Source organism: Entelurus aequoreus, linkage group LG25 (assembly GCF_033978785.1).
Source record: "Entelurus aequoreus isolate RoL-2023_Sb linkage group LG25, RoL_Eaeq_v1.1, whole genome shotgun sequence".
Lineage (NCBI taxonomy): Eukaryota > Metazoa > Chordata > Actinopteri > Syngnathiformes > Syngnathidae > Entelurus > Entelurus aequoreus.
In genome coordinates, this window is record NC_084755.1 from 25,922,583 (window position 1) to 25,947,927 (window position 25,345).

The following is a 25,345-nucleotide window of genomic DNA, read 5'->3' on the forward strand; positions in this document are numbered from 1 at the left end:
GGACATTTACAGTGACTTTTATCTCCACGACAATACATCGACGAAGCTCTTTAGCTACTGAGCTAACGTGATAGCATCGGGCTCAAATGTAGATAGAAACAAAATAAATAAATCCCTGACTGGAAGGATAGACAGAAGATCAACAATACTACCAAACTCTGGACATGTAACTACACGGTTAATGCTTTCCAGCTTGGCGAAGCTTAGCAATGCTGTTGCTAACGACGCCATTGAAGCTAACTTAGCTACGGAACCTCGACAGAGCTATGCTAAAAACATTAGCTCTGCACCTACGCCAGCCAGCCCTCATCTGCTCAACACCCCTGCTCACCTGCGTTCCAGCGATCGACGGAAGGACAAAGGACTTCACCCGATCATCCGTGCGGTCGGCGGCTAGCGTCGGATAGCGCGTCTGCTATCCAAGTAAGTCCTCCTGGTTGTGTTGCTACAGCCAGCCACTAATACACCGATCCCACCTACAACTTTCTTCTTTGCAGTCTTCATTGTTCATTAAACAAATTGCAAAAGATTCACCAACACAGATGTCCAGAATACTGTGGAATTTTGAGATGAAAACAGAGCTTTTTTGTATTGCATTCAATGGGGTACCAATACTTCCGTTTAACTAGTGACGTCACGCGCATACGTCATCATATATACAGTAGACGTTTTCAACCGGAAGTTTAGCGGGAAATTTAAAATTGCACTTTATTGGCATGTGTTGCAATGTTAAGATTTCATCATTGATATATAAACTTATCAGACTACGTGGTCGGTAGTAGTGGGTTTCAGTAGGCCTTTAATGAATACTTAGGTCTACTACACTACTGTAGTCATACTTGCCAACCTTGAGACCTCCGATACCGGGAGGCGGGGGGCGGGGGGCGTGGTCGGGGGCGTGGTTAAGAGGGGAGTATATTTACAGCTAGAATTCACCAACATCCAATTTAAATACACCTACAACTTATTCAATAAAAACATAGAAAAAACTACCAGCAGTTGTAAAGTTCATATACATGAAGGAAAGAAGAAAGTGAATGAATGTTTATAACTGAATACATTTACATATGTATACACATTTTTTATTTTTTTTAATGAATTAAGTAACGTTTATGACAACCTTTTTCCAAAACACAATATAGAATGTGAGATATAACAGGGTACTGCATACGTTTATAAAAAAAATTCAAAACGCTTACAAAAAAGTGGGACCCCAAAAATTTACTGTGGGACCCCATTTTTATGACTTCATGGGGTCTCTGGGACCCCATTTTGAAAATTCCTAGCGCCAACACTGCTGTCAACAGAGGAGAAAAAATGCTTTATTTAAATAAATATATTATTTATAAAGCAAGTTTGAGTATCATTGGCAAATTTTCACCTAGTCCCGGCCTTGGCGTGCTGCCCGCCTTGGCACGCATATATGTGTCCTCTTTTTGGGATTTCAGTAAAACGTTACTGAATAGCTTACTTACCACAGTCATGGCTCTAACATTGATTTTCCTAAAGCTAACATTGTTAGCAAGTAGGTGATGTGTTTTTAGAAAGAAAGAAAAGGTTGAATTAACCCCGAAATGAGCCAAAACAAATGGAACAATGCATTGTGGGTACAAGGTGGCAGCCATCTTAAGCTGCATTCTGGGGGGAAAAACCCTCACTTAAAACAGCAATGTATTGAGGTACCTTTAAATACTTTCTGTAATTACAATAATTTTTGGTCCTCTTAGTCACTGCCGTTGTGTCATTTGGCAAGGCACTTGACTCACCTTGTGCCATCCACATTGGTATAAATGTAACTCATCACTAACTTAATTCTACGGCTTTCTCAATGTCAAAGACAATTGTAAAATAGCACTACTAATATTCATTCTTTCATTAAATTTCACAAGTGTCAGGCGTGCACCCCGATGGGGTTTTTTTTTTTTTTACACACACAACATTCATGTATTTGGTTTGCATATTCTGTCATGTTTGTGCAGCGTTAATAGGAGTCCTAGCAAATGTATGCCATGGAGAGAGAGAAATCTAGGTCATGTTTACCTTGCAAGAGTGCTTTCAACTGCCTCTGATTTTCCTTGTTTTACATTGAAATGGTTCTTTGCCCCCTGGAGATGTTCTTCCCCTCATCCAGCTGCCATGTCATGATTCTAGGCAGCCAACCCCCAGCCCCCACCCTCACTTTATCTCGCTCATCACCAATCATTCCGTGCCTGCTTGTGTTCTCATTCCACTGAGTGCCTCGCTCCCTCCCGCCCTCGCTTGATCTTCAGCGACCACTGAGCATCACTTTGGAATGGTCCTCGTTAGCGTGTTGGTTGCACTGTGGGTGTACACTGAATACTTGCAAGGGAATGCTGAAAGCTAAGATGTTTAAGGTCAAGCATGTGTGTGTGCTTCTTTGTAGCCAGCTTGTATTAATTCACTGCAGCATTGACACTCCAAATACTTCACTGAATAAAGACCACCCTAAACAATAGGGGTGTCAAAAAGAAAAATCTGTTGTCAGATTAATTGGAATTCTTAGATGATCTTCGATGATGTAGATGATCATATTGTTGATATACATGATCATATTGTTGATGTAAATGATCATATTGTTGATGTACATGATCATATTGTTGATGTAGATGATCATATTGTTGATGTAGATGATCATATTGTTGATGTAGATTATAATATTGTTGATGTAGATGATCATATTGTTGATGTTGAAGTTCATGTAGTTAATATAGATTATCTTATAGTTGATGTAAATTATCATATTGTTGATGTAGATGATCATATTGTTGATGTAGATGATCATATAGTTGATGTAGATGATCATGTTGTTGATGTAGATGATCATGTTGTTGATGTAGAAAATCATATTGTTGATGTAGATGATCATGTTGTTGATGTAGAAAATCATATTGTTGATGTAGATGATCATGTTGTTGATGTAGAAAATCATATTGTTGATGTAGATGATCATGTTGTTGATGTAGAAAATCATATTGTTGATGTAGATGATCATATTGTTGATGTTGAAGTTCATGTAGTTAATATAGATTATCTTATAGTTGATGTAAATTATCATATTGTTGATGTAGATGATCATATAGTTGATGTAGATGTTCATATTGTTGATGTAGATGATCATATAGTTGATGTAGATGATCATGTTGTTGATGTAGAAAATCATATTGTTGATGTAGATGATCATATTGTTGATGTAGATGATCATATAGTTGATGTAGATGATCATGTTGTTGATGTAGAAAAGCATATTGTTGATGTAGATGATCATATTGTTGATGTAGATTATCATATTGTTGATGTAGATTATCATATAGTTGATGTAAATGATCATATTGTTGATGTTGATGATCATATAGTTGATGTAGATATTCATATTGTTGATGTAGATGATCATATAGTTGATGTAGATCAGGGGTCCCCAAACTTTTTGACTCGGGGGCCGCATTGGGTTAAAACAATTTGGCCGGGGGCCGGGCTGTATATATATATTTATATTTATATATATACACATATACATACATACATACATACATACATACATACATACATACATACATACATACATACATACATACATACATACATACATACATACATACATACATACATACATATGTATGTATGTATGTAAATTGTTTAATGTTATTTACTATGCTAGAAGCCTCCCTTATCCCACAGCAGTATATACTGTTGATGCGGAGAAGGCATTCGACCGCATAAACTGGTCATTTATGTTTTGCACATTACGTAAATTTGGATTTGGAGATAATTTTATACAATGGATTAAGATGCTTTATACAAGGCCCATGGCATCAGTCAAAACCAATAGTCATATTTCAGAACCTTTTTTGTTAAAAAGAGGAGTAAAACAGGGATGTCCTGCATCTGCAAAAATAAGAAGTGAAAATAATATTCATGGTATAAAAATTGGCTCTCAGTATAATAAGCTATCGATGTATTGTGACGACATAATTTTTTTACCTGTCACATGTTAACTCCTCTCTTCTTTATATCAATAATGTCATCACTGAATATGGCTGTTTATCAGGGTATAAAGTTAATTGGGACAAATGTGACATATTACCACTTAATAAACACTGCAAGAAATTACAAGTTCAGAACTCCAACATTAAATTGTATTGCATTATTATGGTATTGTTGTGTATTGTTTTCAAAATTTTTTTTAAAAAAATCGTTTTTGAATCGAGAATCGTTTTGAATTGAAAAAAAATAGATTTTGAATCGAATCGTGACCCCTAGAATCGATTTTGAATCGAATCGTGGGACAGCCAAAGATTCCCAGCCCTAATATATACATATATATGTATATATATATATATATATATATATATATATATATATATATATATATATATATATATATATATATATATATATATATATACGTATATATACATATCTATATATATATACACTACCGTTCAAAAGTTTGGGGTCACCCAAACAATTTTGTGGAATAGCCTTAATTTCTAAGAACAAGAATAGACTGTCGAGTTTCAGATGAAAGTTCTCTTTTTCTGGCCATTTTGAGCGTTTAATTGACCCCACAAATGTGATGCTCCAGAAACTCAATCTGCTCAAAAGAAGGTCAGTTTTGTAGCTTCTGTAACCAGCTAAACTGTTTTCAGATGTGTGAACATGATTGCACAAGGGTTTTCTAATCATCAATTAGCCTTCTGAGCCAATGAGCAAACACATTGTACCATTAGAACACTGGAGTGATAGTTGCTGGAAATGGGCCTCTATACACCTATGTAGATATTGCACCAAAAACCAGACATTTGCAGCTAGAATATTCATTTACCACATTAGCAATGTATAAAGTGTATTTCTTTAAAGCTAAGACTAGTTTAAAGTTATCTTCATTGAAAAGTACAGTGCTTTTCCTTCAAAAATAAGGACATTTCAATGTGACCCCAAACTTTTGAACGGTAGTGTATATATATATATATATATATATATATATATATATATATATATATATATATATATATATATATATATATATATATATTCCGAGCGCGATGATGTCACGTTATCGATGGGAAAATGCATTTTTAGACAATATGATTTGCCTGAGCGACTAGGAGACACTGAGTAACAAGCGGTAGAAAATGGATTAGAAAGGATAGATTTTTTTTTAAATAACACATTTTTATTTATTTTTTTTAACTTGGGACTTCCTGTAGGCCGGATTTTGGACGCTGGCGGGCCGATTCCGGCCCGCAGGCCGTAGTTTGGGGGCCCCTGCTGTAGATGATCATATTGTTGATGTAGATTATCATATTGTTGATGTAGATGATCATATTGTTGATGTTGAGGTTCATGTAGTTAATATAGATGATCATATAGTTGATGTAGATTAGCATATTGTTAATGTAGATGATCATATAGTTGATGTAGATGTTCATATTGTTGATGTAGATGATCATATAGTTGATGTAGATGATCATGGTGATGTAGAAAATCATATTGTTTGTGTAGATCATATTGTTGATGTAAATGATCATATTGTTGATGTAGATGGTCATATTGTTGATGTGGATGATCATATTGTTGATATAGATGGTCATATTGTTGATGTGGATGATCATATTGTTGATGTAGATGATCATATTGTTGATGTAAATGATCATATTGTTGATGTAGATGGTCATATTGTTGATGTAAATGATCATATTGTTGATGTAGATGGTCATATTGTTGATGTGGATGATCATATTGTTGATGTAGGTGATCATATAGTTGATGTAGATGACCATATAGTTGATGTAGATGATCATATAGTTGATGTAGATGATCATATAGTTGATGTAGATGATCATATAGTTGATGTAGATGATCATATAGTTGATGTAGATGATCTATATCTGCTGTACACATTTACTTTAGAAAAGAGAAATGTTGGATACTTCTCTTGTTTCCTTATTTGTATTTGACTTTATTAAATGTTTGGGTAGAATGTTATTAAACAAAACCAGTTTTCTTTTATGTAATATAGGAATTTATCAGAGCTGTTTATCTATTTTATGGAGGAATGTAGTTCATCATAGAACTGGCATCCAAAGTTATTAAAGTATAGATGTCCAGTGGAGTATGAATGACTGTAATTTTCTTTATCACTTGAGTGCATATCTGCTTCTTCTCAATATGATGCAGACACCAACACTCCTAATATAGTTTCCTTTCTTTCTCCTGTTTTGATCCCTAGTTGTCGCACAAGCAACAGGAAAAGTCTGATCCTGACTACCACCTCCCCCACTCTGCCTCGCCCACACTCCCCTCTGCCGCTCCCCGGACACCTTGGTAAGTGAAGGAGGACATTGATGTGCACGCTGCTTGCAACGTGCTCTTTTACAACGTTAGTAGGAAATAGTGCCAATAATGTGTTAATTTAGCACATTTGGACGGTAAGTGCAAACTGGCACAGTAATGCATAAATGGCGGGGATGACACATATTTCTGTCAGAAATGAAAATGTTTGACATGTGGTCTGTCCAGCAAGTCCATCTTTGATCTGCTGGATGACTTAAGGGAGGGGTATCCAAACTTTTTCCACTAAAGATCGCACACCGAAAAATCTGAGGATGCGGCGGCCATTTTGGCATATTTAAATTATGAAATTCAAGACAATTTATAGATTTTTAAAGAGAAAAAGAACAGCCTACATGCTAGGTTTGTGTTTTTATTAGGGGTGCAGGATAAATATCGAAATAATAATTATTACTATTATTCAATTATTTTAGTTATTACTATTTTATTTACCATACAATATAAGGACTATATACTATTTTTGAAAAAACTACTATTTTCCATTTATTAGTTGCACCGTACTATGAGCCGCAGATATATAAATTGTGAAATGAGGTATTTACACAGAAATATTTTGTAAATGTTTATTTACACACCTTAATTGTTTTTAAAGGGTGTCTGTAAAACGGCAGTAAAACGGTTGATCAAACAAAACAGAAGTCATTGTCATGGACCCACTAGCTGCGCAAACTAGCTCTCCAATCAGCTAAGCAGACTCAATAACTCCACGGTGACGTTTTGGTGAATTTACGGAGGAATTTGTGAAACTGAAACTATACAAAAATAATGACACCCGTGAATGTGTTAGCATATTAACTAATGCTAACCATAGCACGTACAAATATGCATGAAACCACTCCTACAGCCATCACACATGGGACGGTCTAGTAAGTTAACAGTTTGAGTTATATTGTAAAACTTTCAAACGTTGCTTGGAGTGATGAATGAAAAATCCATACGAATAAAAACGCTATGGACGGCTAGAAGACGGAACGGCACTTGTACTTCCGTTTGAAAGCACTAAAAGGAAGGACACTGCAGCACCTGCAGTGAGCGAACTCGTCCAAAAGATAGCGCCATAACACAAACAGTAACAGTCTTTTTAGTGTATTTTCTAATGTTTTATTTTAACTATTTGCATTATCGCCGTCAGCAAAGAAAAGCCTAAAAAATATCCGCACCGTTTTATAAGCCGCAGGGTACCAAGTGTAGGAAAAAAGAAGCAGCTTATAGCCCGGAATTTACGGTATGTATATTTTATTGATTTCCATCCATCCATTTTCTTTATTTTATTTATGTATCATTTATTTGTATTCTTAATCAATCTGATAATATTCAACAATAGCTCAGATGAGTGATAGAAAAAAAATGCTCCAATAAGGCAAGATGACCCCTCCTGTGCTGTAGGTGTGTGAGGGTGAGCAAATGAAGTGCTCCTTTTCAACTTCCCCCTGGGTTGATTGTAAACAAACATGGAGATCGTTTGGTTCCTTTTCGCGCACTATTTGCACCAGATGTTCAGCAAACTTTTTCCAGAAGCAGTTAAAAAAAACGTCACACTTCAACATCGAATGTTATCAGCATTGCTACGACGGTGTGCACAAACTCCACTTAAATAGATGTTTAAGCACACCTTTTTCTCCTGTGTCTTATTATCTCGTGTTGTCGTCCCTGCAGGCAGCAGTCCATTGGACAGCCCCAGGAACTTCTCCCCCAGCAACCCGGCTCACTTCTCCTTCGCCTCCTCCAGAAGGTCACTGCTCTTTTTTTTTCTTTCTCCGCTACATGCTTCAAACGCTTGTTGTGCCGTCTGTTTTGTGCCACGTGAGGCTGGGGGAAGAAGGGAAACAGCGTCAGATGTATGAATTGGTCGGGGAGGTGTTGCACATGCTGGGAAGCAGGCAGCATCTTGCAGCTTCTGGCGGCCTAACAGGGTGACTCATGTGCAAACGGGCCAAGCTATTACATTCACAGCCACGCTGTGTTTATTGACCGTGCTGGTGAGAGTGGACAGGTGGTGGTGTTTTTGCATTGTGCGTACACACACACACACAAAGTAAGCAGCCACTGTGATATTATTGGATGTCTGCTGTTTTTAAATTTGTAACACAAAATATTACAAAAACCCAAAACCAGTGAATTTGGCACTTTGTGTAATTCATAAAAACAGAATACAATGATTTGTAAATCCTTTTCAACTTATTTTCAATTGAATAGACTGCAAAGACAAGATATTTAACAGTTCAAATAATCATTAACTTAGAATTTAATGGCAGCAACACATTGCAAAAAAGTTGGCACAGGGGCATTTTTACCACTGTGTTACATGGCCTTTCCTTTTAACAACACTCAGTAAACGTTTGGGAACTGAGGAGACCAATTTTTGAAGCTTTTCAGGTGGAATTCTTTCCCATTCTTGCTTGATGTACAGCTTAAGTTGCTCAACAGTCCGGGGTCTCCGTTGTGGTATTTTAGGCTTCATATTGCGCCACACATTTTCAATTGGAGACAGGTCTGGACTACAGGCAGGCCAGTCTAGTACCCGCACTCTCTTACTACGAAGCCACGCTGTTGTAACACGTGCCTTGGCGTTGTCTTGCTGAAATAAGCAGGGGCGTCCATGATAACGTTGCTTGGATGGCGACATATGTTTTTTCAAAACCTGTATGTACCTTTCAGCATTAATGCCTTCACAGATGTGTAAGTTACCCACGCTTTGGGCACTAATACACCCCCATACCATCACAGATGCTGGTTTTTGAACTTTGCGCCAATAACAGTTCGGATGGTTCTATTCCCTCTTTGGTTCCGGAGGACACGACGGCCACAGTTTCCAAAAACAATTTGAAATGTGGACTCGCCAGACCACAGAACACTTTTCCACTTTGCATCATTCCATCTAAGATGAGCTCGGGCCCAGCAAAGCTGGTGGCATTTCTGGGTGTTGTTGATAAATGGCTTTCGCTTTGCATCGTAGAGTTTTAACTTGAACTTACAGGTAGGGACCAACTGTAGTTACTGACAGTGGTTTTCTGAAGTGTTCCTGAGCCCATGTGGTGATATCCTTTACACACTGATGTCGCTTTTAGATGCAGTACCACCTGAGGGATTGAAGGTCACGGGCATTCAATGTTACGTGCAGTGATTTGTCCAGATTCTCTGAACCTTTTGATGGTATTACAGACCTTAGATGGTGAAATCCCAAAATTCCTTGCAATAGCTGCTTGACAAATGTTGTTCTTAAACTGTTGGACAATTTGCTCACGCATTTGTTGACAAAGTGGTGACCCTCGCCCCATCCTTGTTTGTGAATGATTGAGCATTTAATGGAAGCTGCTTTTATACCCAATCATGGCACCCACCTGTTCCCAATTAGCCCCAAAATTAAGTTTTTCAGTTCAAACGTTAAGTATCTTATCTTTGCAGTCTATTCAATTGAATATAGGTTGAAAAGGATTTGCAAATCATTGTATTCTGTTTTTATTTACCATTTACACAACGTGCCAACTTCACTGGTTTTGGGGTTTGTATTTACACCTCAATTTTATGAGCTAAACTGGTTCTGTGGCGGAGCTCATAACTCAAAACTCCACTGAAATTAATTGAAATCAAGGTCATTTTAACATGTAATATGATAAGATAGAAAAAGGAACATTTAGATGAGAAATATTGTATGAAAGCAAAACAATCAGTAGTTTTATGAAGCATTGCACTAATAATATACAGCATTTAACTTGGAGAGTGGACTCCTACGGTATCTCCTTCCATCAGCAGCTTCTCCATATTTTCTTAGATAAATGCCAAGCTGTAGATATTATTCTAAATAAGCAGTAGAGTGGAAAAACAAGTTGACTTTATATGTTTTGTTGTACCCATTAAACCATATCCGATTGTATTTACAATCCGCAAAGTATGTGAAAATAAACATCACAAAATGCCACAAATTCAGTCGGACATTTTGGATATTCCACTCTGAATATCTTCGACAATTTCCGTAGATTCTACGTCACTGTAGTAACACGTCTGCACTCTGACTATATTATTAGGTCAGTCGTACTGGAAAATGTGATAGAGATGTGATGTTTATCATTCACAATCCTTATGTAAGACAAGAACACACATGCTTGGCTTTTATGCATTCAAAATCGTAAATGAAAAGCTAAAAATTGAGTCAACAGATGGAGGGTCCTCTCATTATACTCTCTAAAAACATCAAGAAACAGCCAACAATACTCCATTTACATGTTCTGACCTGAAAGTTAACCAAATATTAGTTATATTGTTATTATAATTACTAATGCAGACAGACTACTTTAGCTACGCATTGATAGCAGTGAGCTAATGTTAGCTTACTCCGCTATTGTTGACACACTCAGCTGCTTCTGCTTGGTGTCAAACTTGCTAAAAGTTAATTCTAGATTATAATTCATGCATCTCTCACCTGCTAGTAGACAAATGAGGCCATGGACCCACAGGCTGGTCCACTTTCACATCCCAGAGGTGGCAAAAAAGACGCTTGTTGCAGCAACTTTTTTTTTTAACCCTTTGTGAGGATTGTGATTGATTCTTCACCCAAAAGGAATTACGTGAGCGTCCCGTCGGTCGGCATCCCAGCTAGAATGGAAATATTACAGTAAGTGTTTGTTTTATTAGGGTTAGTTTTTATGTTTAGCACCTAGCAATGTTGCTAATGCTATAGTGTTACAACAAAACTGCATTAGTTTAGCACTCTGATTCTAAAACTTATTGCTCATCCTCTTTGTGTTCGGTTTAAAAAATATAAGGTCCTGGGTCATAATTTTCCCCAAAGTAATCGTTGGCTCTCACAAAGTCTGCTTGATTAGCATTGTTGTTGATGGGAAAGGGATCTGTGTTTTTTCCTTTACGTGACTGGCTTCTTCATTATCTCTCAAAATGGCTCAGGAATCTCTGTGAGATTGATACTATTTTGATCGTATCTATTTATCCGCAAACCGTGTAAGCCTTTATGTGTCATAAATCCGATACATATGATAATAGCTTCAATATAGAGGCACCTTGTTTTTCCACTCTACTGCTACATTTCACATTCTCTGCTGGCTTTAGACACATTCTGCTTCAGTACGGTGCAGGCTAGCAGTGATATGCTGAAATTGCTTCGCCAAGTTGGCGACACGCACAGGGTCATATTTTTAATGATGTTTTTCTTTAATTCAATGAATATCTTCCACTTCTTCTCAGCAGTGTCCTTGACACTCACTTCCTTCCTTCCAATGTTTAGAAAACCAAAAGTTATGTATATTTCTAGAGACTTTAAAGGCCTACTGAAACCCACTACTACCGACCACGCAGTCTGATAGTTTATATATCAATGATGAAATCTTAACATTGCAACACATGCCAATACGGCTGGGTTAACTTATAAAGTGCAATTTAAAATTTTCCGGGAAACGTCCGCTTGAAAACGTATCTGTATGATGACGTATGCGCCTGACGTCACGACGGCAACGGAAGTATTCGGACCCAATGTGTCACCATACAAAAAGCTCTGTTTTCATCGAAAAGTTCCACAGTATTCTGGACATCTTTGTTGGTGAATCTTTTGCAATTTGTTTAATGAACAATGGAGACTGCAAAAAAGAAAGTTGTAGATGGGATCGGTGTATTAGCGGCGGACTACAGCAACACAACCGGGAAGACAGAGATGGATAGCAGACGCGTTAGCCGCCAAACTCAGCTTAACTTCCTCCGTCTCGCCGACCGCATCTGTGATTGGGTGAAGTCCTTCGTCGCACTGTCGATCGCTGGAACGCAGGTGAGCACGGGTGTTGATGAGCAGATGAGGGCTGGCTGGCGTAGGTGGATAGCTGATGTTTTTAGCATAGCTCTGTGAGGTCCGGTTGATAAGTTAGCTTCAATGGCGTCGTTAGCAACACAGCATTGTTAAGCTTCGCCAAGCTGGAAATTATTAACCGTGTAGTTACATGTCCATGGTTTAATAGTATTGTTGATCTTCTGTCTATCCTTCTAGTCAGGGATTTATTTATTTTGTTTCTATCTGCATTGGAGCCAGATGCTATCACGTTAGCTCAGTAGCTAAAGAGCTTCGCTGATGTATTGTCGTGGAGATAAAAGTCACTGTGAATGTCCATTTTGCGTTCTCGACTCTCATTTTCAAGAGGATATAGTATCCGAGGTGGTTTAAAATACAAATCCGTGATCCACAATAGAAAAAGGAGAGTGTGTGGAATCCAATGAGACCTTTTACCTAAGTTACGGTCTGAGCGAAAAAAGATACACACTGCACTGCCTCTCTAGTTCTTCACTCTAACGTTCCTCATCCACGAATCTTGCATCCTCGCTCAAATTAATGGGGTAATCGTCGCTTTCTCGGTCCGAATCTCTTTCGCTCCATTGTAAACAACGGGGAATTGTGAGGAATCCTACCTCCTGTGACGTCACGCTACTTCCGGTATAGGCAAGGCTTTTTTTTATCAGCGACCAAAGTTGCGAACTTTATCGTCGTTGTTCTATACTAAATCCTTTCAGCAAAAATATGGCAATATCGCGAAATGATCAAGTATGACACATAGAATGGATCTGCTATCCCCGTTTAAATAAAAAAAATTCATTTCAGTAGGCCTTTAAGAAGTTCAATGTTTATTGAAGTGCAATTTTTGCTGACATGGGTTGAGAGTCAATTTTATTTTTAACGTTTACTTATTTAGCATAATCAGAAATTCTTAACATTTCATTTACTGTAATGAAAAACAACTGTATTGCAATTGAAAGGGTTACTTGCATTACTACAGGGCTCAAATTTAACCACGGCAACTGCGGCAAAAGCCGCGACCGCCCTCTCAGTTGCCATAATGCCCTAAAAAGTTGACCAACATCTGCGGCAAGAACATGCTGTGACCGTCCTTGACTTTTTACCTATTAATGAACGAGGAATGTAACAATAAACGGTATAATGATAATTCGAGATAAAATTCCTGACGGTTAGTAATACCATAAAAAATTGTATTTACTGAAAAACTGTCATTTATTAATGCATTTAAGGCAACATGAAGCAGTAGAAAATGGATGGATGGCTGGAAGTCAGGTGCATGCGCACTATCGTCGTTTGGCTTGATAATGATGGCGGACTAACTACACAGACTTTGCTCCGGAGATTTCCCCTTGGAGTAAACGGAGCCAAGCGCTTGGTTTAACGTAATTTTCCCTCCCTTCCCGCCGTGTGTTTAAGAGCGCACTGCTGTGTTTGGATGGAGACAGGTGTGGACAATATTGGAGACGCTTGTACCCACACTAAAAGTACACAGCGAAGGACAAAAACGTTATGATGTTGCTTTTATTTTCTCAATTCAGCGACCATCAGCTGCTCTGACTGAGAGTTAAAGTGAGTTCAAGGACAGCCGAAATTAGTAGGACAAAACTGCGCTGGCCAATTACTCTCATCAGTGAAGCATGTTTAATATAAAGAGTAGGATTTATAACAATTAGGAAGGTTTGTGTCATGTTTGTCCTCCGACAGAAACCTTATTAAAACAAAACAAAAATTCCCCCCATCCACTTTCCATTTTCATACATTTATGAAAAAGACTCCAAGGAGCCACTAGGGCGGCGCTTAGCGGCTCCAGAGTCCCGGGTTGCCAAACTCCGCATTAATGCTTAAGTTGGTCTAAAATGATGCTGACAATGATATTGATTATTGCCAAACATTTGTTGTATAATATATCATCCAGCAAAATGTGTTGTTGGCTGGGCCTTGCACATAGAATTAGTTTTTCTTTTTGAGTTCATCTCGTGAAAAATGGGCGCAAATTTAAGTGTTGTATTTTCGTTGAATGTAATAAGCAAACAAATATGTTTAAATGCAATAAGGCTGTATACAATTGGAATTAATATAACTGATTGTAAATAATAAATATTTTTAAATAATGGTAATGTTTTAGTTAATTTTAACATGAATGTTACAGTAAACAATTCAACATGCCTGAAAAGGAGTAGGAGGAAGCAAGTCTTATTTATTCCTACGCTTTCTCCGTGGCTCACTTCCTGTGTTCAACATGGGATGTTTGCATTGTCATTTGGTGGAAAAACAACTGGCTCATTCACTGATCCATCCATCTTCAACCGGTTATCCGGAATCGGGTCGCGGGGACAACAGCTCCAGCAGAGACCCCCTCATTCACTGATATTTTTCATTTCTATTTTAATATTCACTCTGATGTTAATTCTCCAGCCTGGTCTTCCAATATTAATGCCAAGCAGAGGGCGTGAAAGAACTAAAAGTGCTGATTTATTCCAATGCAGACCTGGACGAGGGGGTAAATGAGGCTCGCACCGAGGTCATGAAACACAGCGGGGGTCGGGGGGCGAAGTGTTTGATGGTTTGTCAAAGTGAGGCATGGCTCTGCGTGAGAGCAGCAGCTGACTCAGCAGGACAACAAACATGCAGCCTATGATCCAGTTCTTGTAATTACACATAAATATATTCATGCTACAGACGTTGTGTTTATGTTTATTATCCTGCTAGTGCGTTTATGTCTGCCTCAAAGACTGAGTTGTTGTTGCCTCCGTTTATGCACACCCTACTCTCAGTATGATTCGCTTTTGAACAAAATAATTTCACCAAAACTTGCTAAATAATCCGACATGGGGTCAAAGAAATTGAAAAAGTATGGAATCAGAGGGTTGGTCTTAAACTGAGTTAGAAGCTACTTAACCAACAGGAAGCAATGCGTGAAGATAGGCAAACACACTTCTACAGAGCTGACAATATCTTGTGGCGTACCTCAGGGATCAATACTTGGACCAAAATTGTTCAATCTCTATATAAACGACATTTGTAAAGTTACAAAGGACCTGAAGTTAGTATTATTTGCAGATGATACAACTGTGTTTTGTTCAGGAGAGAACACACAGAAGCTAATACAAATAATATCAGAAGAAATGAACACAATAAAAAGATGGTTTGACAAAAACAGACTATCTTTGAATCTCAGTAAGACTAAAATAATGCTATTTAGTAACTGTACAAGGGAAATCAAACACAAATACAAATAGATGGAGTAGATATTGAAAGAGTAAAATAAAACACATTTTTGGGTGTAATAAAAGATGATAAAATGAACTGGAAATCTCATCACATCAATAATGAATAAAGCAAAACACGTTCTAGACCAAAAATCACTTCACATTGTTTACTGCTCACTAGTGTTACATATCTGAGTTATTGTGTAGAAATATGAGGAAATAACTACAAATGTGTGCTTCATTCACTAACTGTGTTACAAAAGAGATTAGTTATAATAATACATAATGTTGGATACAAACAAACCCTTTATTTCTTAAATCACAAATATTGAAATTCAACGATTTGGTGCATTTCCAAACATCTAAAATGATGTAAACTATAATCTGCTAGCCAAGAATGTACAACAATCCTTCTCAGCAAAAGAGGAGAAATATAACCTTAGAGGAAAATCTAACTTAAAACATTTGTATGCACGTACAACACTTAAAACCTTTAGTTTGTGGAATTAAATGATGGAATGGATTAACCAAATAAATCAAACCAATATAATTCAGTTTAAGAGACTGTTCAAACTTTAATCTTAATCTTTAATCTTTAAAACTACAAGTGTTCACAAAGTACACAGAACAATAATTATGATACACTTCTCAAACCCTTTTTTTTTTTTTGAGAAAATGATTATTTATGTATTTAATATTTGTTTACTTACTATGGTATAGTCTTTATTTATTATTTATTTATTCACTGTTCTGTTACAGAGAACAAAGAAATGGGATAAAATTGCCATGGTATGAAAAGGGGTAGGATTAAATAAGCTTTGCTTCTTCCTACTCCTTTTCGGACGTGCTGTAATGAAACAAGTGGAAACATGTAATGCATTACATTGTATCGTATGCATGTTCCACATAAACTGAACTGAAAGAAAGTTGTGATTAACAGCACTTTGATGAAGAAGGTGAGCAACACCAAAGACTGTTAAACATAATGCATGAACTCTCCAATATAGAGGTACAAGTCAACATTAAGGGGAGCTGCTGCAATAAAATTGTGTTTCGCTGGTAGTATTTTAAAAAGGGTGTACTAATAGTAGTATAATTAGAGTTAAAGCACTTAACGCCATTATTAATAGCAGCGACAATTAGGGATGGCTGCCGTTCACATTTGAACTGATACGGCACCACCACTTACTTTGGTAGGTGCGCTTATGGTCATTACGAAAATGGAGGGACCGTTTGAGAAGTTCTGGATTTTGCCTCATAAAACGAGCTCTTTAGTAATTTTGCATTTTCCACACAGAGCGGATGGACGGCGGTGGTCTTTAGCGTCGTTGCCCTCTTCAGGATATGGCACCAACACTCCCAGCTCAACAGTAAGTCCCTCTGAGTCCACATCATCACCCACCACTCACTCACTCACTCATTATCTTTATATGCACTAAAAACAACATAATTATTGCATGAATTCTGTTGAAAACCAGCTTCTTTCCTTCATCTTAATTCAATGGTGTTCCACTGATTAACACATGTAGACTATGCCATGGGAAACCAGATCCTTCTTGCATGGACAGTATACATACACTACCGTTCAAAAGTTTGGGGTCACATTGAAATGTCCTTATTTTTGAAGGAAAAGCACTGTACTTTTCAATGAAGATAACTTTAAACTAGTCTTAACTTTAAAGAAATACACTTTATACATTGCTAATGTGGTAAATGACTATTCTAGCTGCAAATGTCTGGTTTTTGGTGCAATATCTACATAGGTGTATAGAGGCCCATTTCCAGAAACTATCACTCCAGTGTTCTAATGGTACAATGTGTTTGTTCATTGGCTCAGAAGGTTAATTGATGATTAGAAAACCCTTGTGCAATCATGTTCACATATCTGAAAACAGTTTAGCTCGTTATAGAAGCTACAAAACTGACCTTCCTTTGAGCAGATTGAGTTTCTGGAGCATCACATTTGTGGGGTCAATTAAACGCTCAAAATGGCCAGGAAAAGAGAACTTTCATCTGAAACTCGACAGTCTATTCTTGTTCTTAGAAATTAGGCTATTCCACAAAATTGTTTGGGTGATCCCAAACTTTTGAACGGTAGTGTAATAGTGCAGTAGGGAAGTGCACAGGAAGCATCAACGAGCATACGGAAGACAATAATCCAGCAGCCGCCGAGAAGTAAGTAATATAAAGCCCTCGGATTAGTGATCCGAGGCAGGTGAGTGTCCCGATCACTCATTGGAGGCAGGTGAGTACAATCAGCGCTCAGAGGCAGGACAAAACGGGAAGTAGAACAGAAATAAGAGCGTTAGACAGGAACAAAATCACCCAACACAGGAAAAACCCCAAACCTAATTTGACCTGGCCTGACAGGTCCTGACAGATGGGTTTGAAAATAATAGTTTTAGGCCTGACTTTCCGTGCGTTGGATGGTGGGGCCCCTCAGTACATCACTGACTTGCTATGCACCTACTCTTCAGGGTCTTCAGGTCAGGGTCTTCTAAAGATCCCCGAAACTCATTTTAAAACCTGTGGAGACCTGGCATTCCAGGCTATAGCTCCCAGACTCTGGAACAACTTGCACCAGTCCCTCCAGGATCTTGACTGTGTTGACACTTTTAAGAAACATTTGAAAACTTCTCTTTTTAGTAAAGCTTTTAGTTAATGCACCTTTTAACTATGATTTTTAATCACCTTTGTATCCTTTTTATGATGTTGCCCCTGTTGTTTTCATTGAATCCTTGTTTTACTTCACCGATGTTTTGTACAGCGCTTTGTGATTTTATCTTTGAAAAGCGCTTTATAAATAAAAATTGACTTACCTACTTACCTACTTTAATAATTTTTTTTTTTCTTTTGGCATGTCACAATGAGCTGATAATAACTGTGCTGTCCAGGTGTTACATCTTCATTTCTTAAACTTCTGAGTCTCATTTGCAAGAATTAGTAAACTTTGCATGCAGTTGCAATTCCAAGACACTAGATGGCAGTAGACTGCGGTGTGTTGCCTAGTCAGGGAGTAGCCACAAAGCTGAATTTGGTTCTTTGTCGCGCCCTAAAAAGGGTTAATACTGTAAGTACTGTACTTATTACAAACCAGTTGTTTGATTGTAAGTGTATCTTAGTTGTAGTTTTTTAATGACCAAATCTGGAGCTGGTGAACTTGCCACGTAAAATAGCTCATGCTAATAAGTAGCATGTCTATGGCAAATCCAATGTAAATTAGCATCAAGCTAGCGTATTTGGTGAGTGGAGCCTAAGGCTGCAGCTAACGAGTATTTTTCTATCGATTAATCTATAGATTATTTTTTTTCGATTAATCGGTTAATCTATAGATTATTTTTTTCGATTAATCCATAGATTATTTTTCCTTTTACCGATTATTTTTTTATTCAAAATGAAGATGAAAAAATAAATGTAGGCCAGTTTTTTCAAAATGCATGGCTTTTATTTACAAAAAAAAAGAAGTATGGCCACTCAGTCAACATTGACAACAACATGACTAAATATTCTGTAACAATGTAAACATTTAAAACTTTTAACATTTAACAAAATTAAAAGTAGCTTATTTGCTTTTTAATGTGCAAATATAAAAGTCAACATCCAGTGCAAATCTTAATATTCTGCAATAGTATAAGCATTTCAAAAGTAAAAGTATTGCTTATTTTGCTTTAAAATGTGCAAAAATAAAGATAAACATCCAATACAAAAAAGTGCCAATCTAAATATTCTGGAGCACTGTAAACATTAAGTATTGCTTTTAAAATGTGCAAAATAAACATCCAGTCCAACACAGCACACAATAACCAATTCTACTCATTCTAGTGAGTGACTAACAGTTGTAATGAAGAAAGGTTAGCATGTCTACATGCTCTGGTTCTTTTCTTGTTTACAATATTCCCAGCAGCTGAAAATAGGCGCTCAGAAGGGGTCGATGTGGCTGGAACTGAGAGGTAATTAGCCTTCACCTCAAGCCAGGACTGCGAGTGAGCTGAGCTCCAGTTTATATACCTAGAAGGTCAACGGGCTCATAGTGATGTTACTAGTAGTTGACTGGGAGGTGCCTGATGCTCACCTGCTAAACACCTATCTGCTCCACGCTGAAGCGCTGACTACATGCGCTCTGAATACGCACTGCTGATTGGCTGATAATGCTTTGTGTGTACCAATCAGATGGTTGTGTGGGTGGGACAATGCTGCGTGCTGAGACAGAGGCAGAAGGAGCAAAGCAGCTTGTTAACACTTTAGCTTTAGCTTAGAAACTCGTTCGGTACACCCCCGTACCGAACCGAAAGCCCCGTACCGAAACGGTTCAATACAAAACACGTACCGTTACACCCCTAGCAGATACAAATGACACATTCATGTTTTTGTGTAATGATGACAACGTATACTCGCGCGGACGATTGACTAGTTGATGGTTGATGGTTTTCTTTTCAAATGTTCTGTCAAAGTTTGTTGGTGCCGAACCCCAAGATGCAGAGATGATGGCAGGCATTATGCGAGAAAACATGATTTAATTAAAATACTATGGCAAAAAACAAACAAGAGGGTACAAACAAAAGGCGCGCACAATGCGGAGAACAAACTTGAACAAAAACACTTACTGTGACACGAAGGAACTATGACTTGAGCGGAGTGGACAAAAGTAGACAGAGCTACAACGACAAATAGTGACAGGTAGAAGTGACATTGACCAGTAGACACTACAATAATCCAGCAGTGACTGGAGGGAAGGACAGGTTTAAATAGGCAGCTGGCTGACTGGCACCAGGTGTGGCCACGTGCCAATCAGCCACAGCTGAGGGGACAAAGCACTCAGGGAGATAATCAGGAAATAACCAAAATAAGAGTGCTGACAGGAACTAAAAACAGGAAACCAAGACAAACGCAGAGGAAAACTAAAACATGACCAAACTGTCAGGGACAACCCTGACATGTTCGTTCATAGCCGTTGTGCTGCTATGATAGGCCATTTCCGCTCGACACAGTGTGCATACAACAACATTATTAGGCCGTTTATTGAAATACTCCCACACTTTTGACGACTTTTGGCGTGATTTTTCCCCCTCGTTCGCACCGCTCGCATCGTCTGCTTTGATCGTCTGCTTTGCGCTTCGCCATGACGGTAGTGTGACGTAAATATGCGACGCGCCGACGCACAAAAACGACGTCGACGTATTTACGTAACCGATGACGTCGACTACGTCGACGCGTCGTTTCAGCCTTAGTGGAGCCCTACTGTACGTGTGAGTGTTTCCCATCAGGCATACTTGCTCTGCTGACATTGAACATGGTAACATTACCGGGAGGCAGTCCCTTCTACAATACATTGTTTCAATGAATTGATCGAAACACTTCATTAATATTTATTATGCAAATAAAGTCAGCTTTTTGCAGGTATCATTATCACTGGAGGCTGGAGGCTACATGCTACACTACACCACACAGGAAGATATAAACAGCCATGCTGATCGCTACGCTAGCGCTCTTGAATATGAACGGTGTTCGACGGATCGATACAAATATCGACTATAACTATACCAAGTATGGTATCAGTACATTGATTACATTGATTTTTTTTTTTGGTATCACAAAAATCGTTTTTTGTTGTTTTTGTTATTGTTTACAAACTCAGTGCAAAAACCGAATTATTTAAATTAGACTTTATTTATTTTGCTCACAATATTGCTTGTAATAAAAGAGAAATAAGGAAATATTTAATATATTAAATAAATGAATGCCGTTATGGGTGAGGGCCGAATACGGTACTTTTTTGGCACTGACCAAATTCCACCAGGAACCGATTCACCTAAAATCTAACCTGGTTTGAGCTTGATCTCTCCAGCAGCACTGAGAGCGGACTTAGCCGAAATACCTTGAGGTAATGTTGGAATTTTCAATGCCTGCAAAGAAATTGACTCCAAAAAACGCTCCAATGGAAGTGAAGTAAGGCTCCACTTTTCCAAAAATGTGCTAGCTTGATGCTAATATACATTTGCTTTGCTATTATATATATATGGAGGTTTATTTGAAATAGGGACAGATACAAAAACATAGACATCTGAAACAGTTATCCAATGTATGCATCATAGTGTTTGTAGCCAAAGCTAATTTACAACACTTGTCCCCAACAACAACACAGATCCAACATCATTATAAATAGGGGGGGAAAAAATAGAATAAGGCAAAGATGAGTCGATAATAATGATAATAGAAATAATACAGACAATAATAATAATAACACAGACAAACTGCAAACTAGATAAAAACCAATTAGTAAAAATTAGTAAAAACTAAACATGGGAACACGATTGTTGCTCAACTAGCCATATTTTTTTTTTTTTTGAAAGTGACAAGTGCAGGTATACTTTTCAAAGTGTCAGGTAGAGAGTTCCATAGTTGTGGTCCTTTTATTGAAAAGGCAGTCTGGGCGAAAGATGTTCTAATCTACGGAATGGAACGCAACAGTTGCCTTTTGACATTGCTCGGGTGGTAGATCTGGTACCACTTTGCAGTCTTGTGCCTTGCAGAGCAATTGGGAAGCAGAGTTATCCAAGCATTTAAAAACCAGTTTGACTGTGTGTAACAAAATAAAATTGGTAAAACTTAAAATATTGTATTTGGTTAAAATTTGGCAATGATGATATCGTATACTCTTCTTGTCTAGGACTTTCAAGGTGCGGTTATAAAGACACTCAATGGTCTTGATTGATGACTGGTGTGCCTGGGACCATGTAGTTAAGTCATAAGATATGTGTGAAATAATTATTGAATTCATAAAAGTAAAAGCACAGCTGAGAGTTAAGCAGTTTCTTATGATCTTAAAACAGCCTAGGTTTGCCTTCAGGGTTTTACACATTTTCTTAATGTGACTTTCAGCTGATAGTCTATGATTATGCCCAAATATTTGACTTCAGGTACTTGTTCAATGAGCTCCTCATTAATTGTTATATTCAGGTTTGTTTGAGGTAGCTTTTTTATGGAGAAGCAGACAGAGTTAGTCTTCTTAGTGTTTGGGGTTTAACAGGATGATGCCAGCCAAGAGGCTATTTTGTCTAATTTAGCATTTAACTTCTCAGCAACTAGAGTACAGGTCTTACCTGATGTATATACCACTGTGTCAGCTGCATACATCTGTAAATCTATATCTGTGCATACATCATACATCAGCTATTGACATGCTACTGGCGATTTTACATGGGATTTCAACACCTCCAAATTTGTTAATGAAAACGACAACTAAGACGCACGTTCCAATCAAACAGCCGGCACGTAATAAGTACAATACTTACAGTATTAACACTTTTTAGGGCGCAACCAAAGACTAGAGAGGAAAGACTGAACTGAATCCGATAGCCAGCCTTGCTCTTGAGGTGGTCAGGGAGTGAGGGTTACTAACGCACACATGTCCCAACCACCCTCACCCGCCTAAACCGCCCTCTAATCCGGGTCACGGCACCACTTTAACCGCCGTGATCCCTGCTTTCTTAGTTATGGACAGGACTCGAACCCGAGTGGTCCGCATGAGAAACAAGCGTGCTAACTACCAAGCTAGACGTACACATGGCCCAGCAGCAACACTGGCTGCACTCCGTTACACTCACCCCTCAGAACCTCTTTCTAATCCGGGTCACGGCACCACTTTACGTGTCGTGGGCCCTGCTTTCTCAGTTCTGCATGGGACTCAAACCAGAGTGGTCCGCATGAGAAACGAGCGTGCTAACTACCGAGCTAGACATGTTTTTCAGCCACACTGGCTGGTCTTGTTTCTGCTGTCAACAGATACCAAGTGCCTGAGATTGTGTGTTTACTGAAAAAGTCTTGGTTCTTGTTTTGTTTGTTGTCAAATATCCGCTTCTGCACCGCAGTTTTTTTTTCCCGATCGGCCTCATTCTTGTTTACCTTCCTCTTCTGCCAACATTCGCCCTGGCTTCCTTTCTCCATCGCCACGTGCTTCCTGTTCCTTGGCCTCCTGCAGTCGTCCAGTTCCTCCCAGGAGCGTCTGCACCAGCTGCCCTTCCAGCCCACCATGGACGAGCTCCACTTCCTGTCCAAGCACTTTGGCAGCACGGAGAGCATCACCGACGATGACGGCGGACGCTCCTCTCCGCACATGCGCCCGCGCTCCCGCAGTCTCAGGTCAGCAGCAGGCCCGCTGGAGTAATATCACATAGCCACAGATTAGTTTGTTTCGGGTTCTAGCAAAGTTCATTTGTGGTTGTTGAGTCTATGACAAAGTTCCCAAATCCTGACTTTGGTCTTTCTTCCAGCCCTGGACGCTCCTCCTCGTGCTATGATAACGAGATCGTCATGATGAACCACGTGTACAAGGAGCGCTTTCCAAAGGTAATAATCTAAAGTATTTTGATATTTTTAATTTTTTTAAAAGTTAAAAAAAGATATGATATGCATGTAGTAGGGTTGTACGGTATCGCGGTACAAGTATAGTATAGTAGTATAGTATAGTACTGCGATACTAATAAATTATATTCGGTAATAAACCGCCTCTAAAAAGTACCAGCCCCCACCCACGTCATGACATTGCTGGTTTTACGAGCATAGGAGCATGTTCGGCAGTGCGCGCACACGGAGTACTTACAAGCATACACAGTGTTTAGGCAGAAATGGGAGAACAAACGCATTTTGGTCTAAAAACTAAAGATAAAGGTGAAGTTATAATACTGAAACACCCTCAGGAAGAGGTGCTTTAAGACATGGCTAGCTAGCTAGCGGCTAACATCCATCCGCAATCTGCATTGTTTTAGCTACTTCTAAATTACTAATCCTCGCCTCCATGGCGACAAATAAAGTAAGTTTCTTACAAGTAGCATTATCACTGCAAGACGAGGAATAGCTAAATATGCTTCACTACACACTGTAGTAGGATACAATAGCTCACCGCTAACAAAAATGTAAAAATTCATATTATGTTTACAAACTCAGGAAATACGTCCCTGAACACATGAGGACTTTGAATGATCCTGTAACTACTTGGTATCGGATCGATACCTAAGTGTGTGGTATCATCCAAAACTAATGTAAAGAATCAAACAACAGAAAAATAAGTGATTATTACATTTTAACAGAAGTGTAGATAGAACATTTTCAAACAGAAAATAAGCAGATATTAACAGTAAATGAACAAGTAGATTAATAATCATTTTTTACAGTTTGTCCTTTATAATGTTGACAAAATAATGGAATAATAAATGACACAATATGTTACTGCATATGTCAGCAGACTAATTAGGAGCCTTTGTTTGTTTACTTACTACTAAAAGACAAGTTGTCTTGTGTGTTCGCTATTTTATTTAAGGACAAACTTGCAATAAGAAGCATATGTTTAATGTACCCAAGATTTTTTGTTAAAATAAAGCCAATAATGCCATTTTTTTGTGGTACCCTTTATTTAGAAAAAAATCTAAATACACTTTGGTACCGGTACCAAAATATTGGTATGGAGACAACCCTAACATGTAGACACAAAAAAATTGGGTCATCTATGTATTATAGGTGAATAAATATATCATTTATTATTAGTTAGAACATTTCAGCTTTTTCTCATTATATTCTAATTGTTTTGCTCCTTTTTCTCACATTTTTACTGTTGTTTTTTCCCCTGTAAGAATATAATAGTAATAATGATAATAATAGAATTGTGTAATTGCATAACTTAGTGTGTCAAAAATTCTGCCTGTATGAAAATATTAATATTTAGTTACACATTTAACAGTGTTTATTATTGTTGCTCTAATTGTTTAAATAATTAATACATAAGTTAGTATTATTTTTGTTTTTTGATTGACTAATATAAATATAAACTTTGTTTATATTTTAAGTATATTTTATTTTCATTTCGAGAGCTTCTAATATTTTGGATCACAGGTGTATATATTTTGATATATATATTTTTTTATGGATGTCCGATAATGGCTTTTTTGCCGATATCCGATATTCCTGATATTGTCTAACT

At 37.9% G+C, this 25,345-nt stretch overlaps 1 protein-coding gene across 1 annotated transcript in view; it reads left to right on the forward strand.

Moving 5' to 3' along the window:
• Positions 1-25,345, forward strand: part of LOC133642595 (microtubule-associated serine/threonine-protein kinase 1-like) — a 125,688-nt gene that overhangs the window by 45,969 nt on the left and 54,374 nt on the right. Inside the window, exons 3-7 of the mRNA XM_062036883.1 lie at positions 6,251-6,345; positions 8,029-8,104; positions 16,670-16,742; positions 23,351-23,511; positions 23,643-23,718. Of these exons, the coding sequence (XP_061892867.1) occupies positions 6,251-6,345; positions 8,029-8,104; positions 16,670-16,742; positions 23,351-23,511; positions 23,643-23,718 (481 nt within the window). The remainder of the gene's footprint in view (positions 1-6,250; positions 6,346-8,028; positions 8,105-16,669; positions 16,743-23,350; positions 23,512-23,642; positions 23,719-25,345) is intronic.